This window comes from Lolium perenne, chromosome 3 (genome assembly GCF_019359855.2).
Source record: "Lolium perenne isolate Kyuss_39 chromosome 3, Kyuss_2.0, whole genome shotgun sequence".
Classification (NCBI taxonomy): domain Eukaryota; kingdom Viridiplantae; phylum Streptophyta; class Magnoliopsida; order Poales; family Poaceae; genus Lolium; species Lolium perenne.
Window position 1 is genome coordinate 250,634,258 of NC_067246.2, and position 8,345 is coordinate 250,642,602.

The window sequence follows — 8,345 nt, forward strand, 5'->3', positions numbered from 1 at the left end:
ATATGCCATGCAACGGTTGTGATATCATATTGGCACCATTTCGAAGAGTTCATCATCAGGAAGTCAAATATGCAAACAAAAATTCATTTGCATTTGTTTCGTGAAAGTTGTGCTTGTTTTTCAATTAGTAGTGCATTTAGAGAAGAGAATCTTCTCATATGGGTGGGCACATGTGCGTAAGGCAAGCTCAAGTATCGATCGACATGGACGGCACGGCTAAGCGAGATGCCAATACAATTAGCATATATGCAGTTCGGGTACAAGGGCGAGCTTGTGCTACATTAGCCACACGTACATGCATGCAGGAATCCATAGATTGGCCGGTACAACCTGGACGGCTTAATTATTCCCATGGATCAGATACTAGCTCCAAGGATCCAGCTAACTAGCTACCTTGTCCCTGCTTGGCACCCTCGACCTGCGCCTTGCCCCTGGGGCCGTACTTCCTGATGTAGGCCCTGTACTCGTCGAAGGTCATGGACGGGTAGAGCGCCGGCCGCTCCGGCGTCACCGTCTCCGGCGCCGGCGCGATCGGGACGTCGCCTCGCGGGTTGTAGAAGAGCGCCAGGGAGATGCGCTCCTCCTTGGCGTTCACCATCACCCGGTGCTCCACGCTCTTGTACATGGAGTTGCTCAGTATCTGCAGGCACGATCGACCAGTTAGTTGCACGGACAAATTAGGCTTACTTCCATGGTTTTTTCTTGTGTATCTACTCCATGCCATGACAGCGTTCATGGTTCATGCATGCACATTCACATGGCATATTGATGTCGATTGTCGATGAATTAATTGTCAAAGTGTGCACGCCATGTGGTCGTGATTGCTTGGCTGGGTACATGGCTCGTGCTGCGATTTCGCCGGCGGGGACATGCATGTGTATAGCTTCAAACGACAAATATAAGATTCCTACGTAACGGTGTGTTCACAATATTCGACGCATCTTGTGGACAGGCCCGCCACCGCCCATGCATGTGTGCTCTCTCATGCACGACGTGCACATGTCAGAGTCAACTCACGAATGGAGTACTCTATAGCTTCTTTAACCGCTGACCGTGGGTAAGAGATCTATCGTATCACCATATCGATTCAGATCTTATAAAGAAATTTATACATTTCGTACGAAACCAAACGATCGATATGTACCTGGATCTGGTCGCCGACGTTGACGATGAAGGCATCGTGCCGTGCGGGCTGCACGGTGACCCACTCGCCGTCGGCGCGGCGGACCTGGAGGCCGCGGACGTGCTCGTCAGCGAGGAGCACGGTGAGGACGCCCGGGTCAGAGTGCGCCGACAGGCCCAGCGTCAGATCCGGCTGCGGGCACCGCGGGTAGTAGTTGGCGCGAAGGCACACGCCGCACTCTGATCCACCGAACGCCTCCTGGAACCTCGTCGCCTCTAGGCCCAGGCTCGCTGACATCACCTTCATCAGCAGCTCGCACAACCGGATCACCTCACGACCGTACTCCTCCGACACATCCCTGCAAACAATCACACACATAAGCATAAGAGTAATTCAATGTGTCTATGTAATTTATAGTATAGTTTCTTTCATTTTCTACCTAACTACCTTATTTAACTAATAGAGTTTTCTTTTTTTTCTTATATTCTACATAAAGGCGTAATTTGGCCGTACGTTCTGGCCCATTCCATAGTGAAAACCGCATTAGCAACCTAAAATAGTTTCTTAAAATGGTTTATATTGCGTAAAGGAGGTAGCACTAGATATATTCTAGTTTAGATAAATTCTCGGTATTTTTTTTGCAAATGGAGGGAGTACAAATTCACGCATTCGGTTACCCGTGCTAGCTGTCACTGGTATGGTCAAGATCGGTCACTCTCCAATCACGTGTGAAGTTGCCGTTTTTAGGGTCAATCAACGTTGTAAGTACAACCCGTTGCACCATGCTTCGTCGCCTAGATTGGAATGGTGGCCATCATCCTTTGCCGTGCCACTTTTGCATGAAAGCACCTTTCGCCTACTTTTCGTCCCATGCACGTGTTAGATCTCACATGGTTAAGAAAGTTGTACGAAATGCCTCCTTTTGTACTCCCCTCATGCCTATGGTGCAATTTATTACGTTTACGTCGACACATGCATGTGCCACCATTTTGGGAGAGAAAGATGATGGGAAATAGACGTCAGGTGAACGTAAACAAATTGATGAACTAGTCTTCACAGCAATCAGTGTACTGTTCTCTGGTAAAAGCTGGCCGAACATGGATATACATGTAATTTAGAAAATATCAAATTTACTACTCCCTCCGGTCTCTTTTAATTGACTCAGATTTAGTACAACTTTGTACTAAATTTGAGTCAATTAAAAAAGAACGGAGGGAGTATTTCTAAATTCTAAGTGTGTTGGGAAATAGTTATTTGTAAGCTAACCAAGTTTCACCTCTCCAATCATATATGCAAGAACACAAGGGTTAGGAATAAGGGTGTGACATGTTCTCAGTGTAAAATGATGTCATCGAATCTCAGTTCTAACTTATGTCGCAACTTACTATTAGCATGAATCATAAAGCAAATCTAACTGTTTGGAGGCATTTTTTGTTAAAAAAAATCACAGTTGTAAACCAACTTGCAACTCAAGTGCACAAATCACCATGCAGAACTGACGTTGTAAGTTCCCTACAAATATGCATTTGCGAGTTGACTTAAAACTGGTGGCTCCCAAAAAAGAATTTGTCCATTTTGCATGATTAGTCCGGCCGTCAGATTAAGAGAATTTTAGCCGCGCAGTTCAGCACATGGGGTAGCGAGAATCTGGAGAAATCAAAAGAGTGAGAACATACTTGCAGATGGCGGGATTGGTGGGCCAGTACTTGTCCGGGCTCTTGCCGGCGTCCGGCGCGAGGTGGAGGAAATAGTAGTCGCCCCAGTCGAGGGGGCCGCCCTTCTGGACGCCGACTCGGCTGCCGTACCCCTCGTACGTCCGCGGCAGGTTGGCGTACTGCTGCTTCGCCGTGATCGGCAGCCGGAAGAATCCGCGCCACGCCTCCCGCGCCGCGTGCATCAGCTCCGGCGCCACCCCGTGGTTCACCACCTGGAAGAACCCCCACTCCCGGCACGCCGCCGCCACGGCCTCCATGATCTGGCGCATGCGGCCCTCGTCGGCTGTCGCCGCGACGAGCTCGCCAAGGTCGATCACCGGAATGCTGGTGTCCAGAGGCTCATGGAGGACGTCGCCATCTGCAGAAGCGGCGGTAGCCAGGTGCTGCGCCGCTGGGCGGTCGCGCGGCGGCTTGACGTAGCAGTCGGGGATGGCGGCCAGACCGCTCTCGGCCACCGCCTGCACGCGCACCACGGGCTCCGGCCACTCCTGCATGCAGTCCGCCATTGCCATGCCCTGCGCAGCCTGCCGATGAAACAGTGATGACGAAAGAGTAACTACGAGTTGCTCGCAAAAAGGTATGTACAGTTATGCACATGCACGATGGAGGCCTGCTTCTATTGTCGACACATGGCATGCCAAGCACGACGGCACCTTAATTAGCTACAAGTATGGTCGTTGAACCACGATCTTGGAGATCGCGGAAGGAACGGCCGGAGACAGAGCACGAGCAGCACTCATGGGAATGCTACCGATGACGACAACTCATGTCGATCGATCTCGATCGTGCATGGCATCGATGGCGAGAGCCAGGTATGGGCAGCACCTCACCTAGCTTGATGGCTCATGCATGGCGCTAGCCATTAAACGCTAGCAGCTCACAAGAGCACGAGCAACACAAGGGCAAGAGCTACAGCGCACAGTTGAAAGATCAGTGGAGAAAGGTACGTACTTAGTACCGGGGCCGGGGGACAGTTCACCGGCGATAAGAGCGAGCGAGCTAGCTAGGAGAGGAAGCTGGAAGCTGATCGAGCTGATCTAGTTAAGGTGTTTCTCTGTGTTCAGCTGCTCTCTCCTTCAGTTCTTGGCTTAGCCAGTGCTCGGGAGGGGTATATTTATAGGGAGGCTGGGAGAGAGGTGAGACAGAAATCAGGGCTGGATTATCAAGATGCCAATTCTTGCGGCTCGTTTCAAGATTTGTTTAATTTGTCTTTTGCGTGGGCAATTCGGCGTTGGCTCACCTGATCGGCCGGCCGCACGGAGCACAGCTGGGTCACAGGCGAGACGTACAGTACAGGGCCCAGACTGGAGAAACGTGGTTTAAATGGGGGAATTCGGATTCGTCGCCGTCCGAGATGGGGGCCGGCTAGCTGACGGCGACCGACCGGGCCGGGGAACAAGGCAGCTGGCTGGGCTTGGCTGTAATAAAACGCAGCACGACTATTCTGTTCCCCTCCTCCTTATTTTGTTCAACGAAGACTTCAAGAGCAGCAGCTATCTCTGCCGCCACGTTGTAATATGTCTGACAAACAGAAGGTCAAAGGGTACGTACGGTAATTAATTTCCTGTTGATTATACTTTATATACTGCTTGCATCCATCGTGCAACAAACTATGTACTATCAAATGTGCAATTATATTTGTGTAAGCCCTCGTTTGCCTTTCGGAATTTTATTCTATTCATTCAAGGAGATTTCTATACATTTCGCAAAAAAAAAGGAGATTTCTATACAAAGGCTCCGCGTCATAGAACATATCGTGCAACCGACAATTTTGCATCCTCTCTTCTCTAATAGGAGAGACCACATGCATGCATAAATACATGAATATGCCACCTCATGGGTGATTTCATCGCACTAATTGAAATTCAAAGATGACAAATGATTTATATTCTAAATTGTTAATTTGATTAGATTCGTTTACACCACTAAGTTCGTCCATGAGGACTTCATAACTAGATTTCATGTTGTTATGTTTTAACAATTTTTTCGCTGCGCTAGTTGCCAGATTAATTACCATAGTTGCAGATTAGTAGAAAATAGTTACCACGAGAATCGTGTAGAAAGTCATAGGGGACATTTTACAAGTTTTTTTAACTTCGCAATGATCTGCGCATATACATCCCTGCAGCCATGTTGTGATATGCTTGACAACAGAAAGTCAAAGATTACGGTAATTAGTTTCTCTTGGTTACTTTATATACTTCTTACATGCATATTGCACCAAACTATGTCTTTTAAAAAGTGCGGTTATATTCTCTAAGCCCTTGGTTTCCAAATTTTCATTCTCTTAATTCAAGGAGAATTCTATATATGAAGGCGCAATATTATAGAAGATAGTGTGCAGACAATAATTTTGCATGCACTCTTCTCTTAGGAGAGAGCTAGCATAGGAACGAATGAATACATGAATATGTAACCTCATGGGTGACATTGTCACATTAGTTGCAAAGTTTGAAAATGAAAATTTATTTAGCTTTCAAACTATTATTTGATTAGAGACCCATTTACAATGCTAAATTTATCTCGATAAGCTCCAAAACTAAATCTCATGTTGTTATGTTTTGATGAATTTTATGTCGGGTCAGTTTCCAGACGACGTTATCATTGTTGAAGATTTGCATCAAATAGTTACCATGATAATCGTGCAAAGATTTATAGTTGAAGGATTACTTGTTTTTTTCAACGTCGCAATGATATGCGCACTTAAAGAGTGGAAACGAAAGTATCTATGGCAACTAATGAAGGGATTCGTAGCATAGAAAACAAAAAATTTCCTACCGCAAGAACGAAAATCAAGCCAAGATGCGATCTAGAAGATGGGAGCAACGAGAAGATCATGAGACTAACCCTCGAAGATTTCCAAAGCCTACGAGATTAGATCTCGTTGTTGCAGAAGATGATCACTTGCCGCTTTCAAAAGCGCGTAGAAGATCTTGACGGTGCCACAATCGGGCAGCACCTCCGTACTCGGTCACACGTTCGGTGTTGATGACGACGTCCTTCACCCCGTTCCAATGGGCAGCGGAAGTAGTAGATCCTCCTCGGAATCCCGGCAGCACGACGATGTGGTGGCGGTGGTGGTGGAGATCTCCGGCAAGACTTCGCCAAAGCGTATGCGGGAGAGGTGGAGGAGGAGGGGCGGCTAGGGTTTGGGAGAGGGGGCGCCGACCTTGGTGCCTCTAGGGGTGCGGCTATGGTGGTGGCTTGAAGTGGCCGACCCCCTCCCCTTGTCCCTCTTTTTATAGGTGGAACCCCCAAGAGTTGGACTACAAGTCTTCGAATAAGACCCCAACACAAAACTTGCCATAAGGTGGGAAACCTACCCGAGGTGGGACTCCTACTCAAGGTGGGACTCCCACCCCTTCCTTGGGGGGTGGCCGGCCACCATGGGTGGAGTCCACCTGGGACTCCTTCCCCCTTAGGCTGGCCGGCCATGCTAGGTGGTGTCCCTCCGGGACTCCACCTTCCATGGTGATTTCTTCCGGACTTTTCTAGAACCTTCTAGAACCTTCCATAAATGCATCGGATCATTTTCAAACTTGGAAAATGACTTCCTATACATGAATCTTATTCTCCGGACCATTCCGGAACTCCTCGTGATGTCTGATACGTCCAAAATGTATCTACTTTCCCGAACACTTTTGCTATTGTTTTGCCCCTAATTTGTGTATTTTGGATACAACTAACGCGGACTAACGCTGTTTTCAGCAGAATTGCTCTGGTGTCTTGTTTTTGTGCAGAAATTCAACTTTCGGGAAAATCCTCGGAATTTATACCAAAGGGCCTATTTTACCAGAAGACTCACGGAGCCAGAAGGGCAAGCCAGGTGGAGGCCCGAGGGCCCCACACACCAGGCCGACGCGGCCCAGGGGGGCGCCGCCCTAGTGTGTGGCCCCCTCGGCTGGCCTCCGACGCCCTCCTCTGGACTACTTAAAGGGTTCGATCTAAAAAACGCGAGGACGAAGTCGAAGTCGCCAGAAACCCTCCAGAACGCCGCCACATCGCGAAACTCCGTCTCGGGGACCAGAAACTCCGTTCTGGCACTCCGCCGGGACGGGGAATTGGAGGAGATCATCGCCATCATCACCACCGACGCCTCTCCATCGACCAGCAATGCTTCCCCCATCCATGTGTGAGTAATTCCCCCGCTGTAGGCTGAAGGGGATGGTAGGGATTGGATGAGATTGGTCATGTAATAGCATAAGATTGTTAGGGCATAGTGCCTAGTATCCGTAATTGGTACTTTGATGATATTGTTGCAACTTGTTATGCTTAATGCTTGTCACTAGGGCCCGAGTGTCATGATCTCAGATCTGAACATGTTATTATTTCATCATAATATGCATTGTTTTATGATCTTACCTGCAAGTTGTATACACATGTCGCTGTCCGGAACCAAAGGCCCCGAAGTGACAGAAATCGGGACAACCGGAGGGGATGGCGGTGATGTGAGGATCACATGTGTTCATAGAGTGTTAATGCTTTGCTCCGGTACTCTATTAAAAGGAGTACCTTAATATCCAGTAGATTCCCTAGAGGCCCGGCTGCCACCGACTGGTAGGACAAAAGATGTTGTGCAAGTTTCTCATTGCGAGCACGTACGACTATATACGGAACACATGCCTATCGATTGCTTTGTACTTGGACACCGCTTTATTATTATCTGCAAATGCCCTGCTTCGATTGTTACATGAGTTTCTCTCATCCATGCAACGCCCGTCATCCATCCCTGTGCCTACAGTATTTTAATCCTGCTGTTTACTATAATCACCTCTGCTTGTCTTTGTTACTCTCTTCTTGCTATCTCACCACTGCCTCTACTGCTTTAAAAGCTGTTACTCTTGATAAACTCTTGCGAGCAAGTCTGTTTCAGTCTTGCTTTGAATTGACAACTCCGCTGTTAAGGCTTTCAAGTATTCTTTGTCTCCCCTTGTGTCGAATCAATAAATTAGGTTTTACTTCCCGCGAAGACTGTTGCGATCCCCTATACTTGTGGGTCATCAATGTCCTGGATCCCATCCGAGACTCCGAACAAAACTTCGAACTCCATTCCATATTCCATATCTACTTAAACGACATCAAACCTTAAGTGTGTCACCCTACGATTCGTGAACTATGCAGACATGGTTGAGACTTCTCTCTGACCAATAACCAATAGCGGGATCTGGAGATCCATAATGGCTCCCACATATTCAACGATGACTTAGTGATCGATTGAACCATTTACATACGATACCGATTCCTTTTGTCACGCGATCTTTTACTTGTTCGAGGTTTGATCATCGGTATCTCTATACCTCGTTCAACCTCGTCTCCTGACAAGTACTCTTTACTCGTACCGTGGTATATCATCTCTTGTGAACCATTCACATGCTTGCAAGCTAATCAGACAACATTCCACCGAGAGGGTTCGGAGTATATCTATCTGTCATCGGGATGGACAAATCCCACTCTTGATCCATATGCCTCAACTCATACTTTCCGAATACTTAATCCCACCTTTATAA

The 8,345-nt window shown here is 47.8% G+C and overlaps 1 protein-coding gene across 1 annotated transcript; it reads right to left on the reverse strand.

Moving 5' to 3' along the window:
* Positions 1–217: 217 nt before the first annotated feature.
* Positions 218–3,936, reverse strand: LOC127344703 (jasmonate-induced oxygenase 2). The gene is made up of 4 exons (XM_051371040.2): positions 3,790–3,936; positions 2,800–3,362; positions 1,145–1,481; positions 218–640 (listed from the first exon to the last, which is right to left on the reverse strand). Exons 2-4 carry the CDS (start codon positions 3,348–3,350, stop codon positions 386–388), a joined length of 1,143 nt encoding a protein of 380 aa, XP_051227000.1. The 5' UTR covers positions 3,351–3,362; positions 3,790–3,936; the 3' UTR covers positions 218–385.
* Positions 3,937–8,345: the final 4,409 nt, after the last annotated feature.

Coding starts and splice junctions, on each gene's coding strand:
- LOC127344703 (XM_051371040.2), bottom strand. CDS start 3,350: ATGGCAATGGCGGACTGCATGCAGGAGTGGCCGGAGCCCGTGGTGCGC. Junction 1,482..2,799: donor ACCAATCCCGCCATCTGCAA/GTATGTTCTCAC, acceptor GATTGTTTGCAG/GGATGTGTCGGAGGAGTACG. Junction 641..1,144: donor ACGTCGGCGACCAGATCCAG/GTACATATCGAT, acceptor TCGTGCCTGCAG/ATACTGAGCAACTCCATGTA.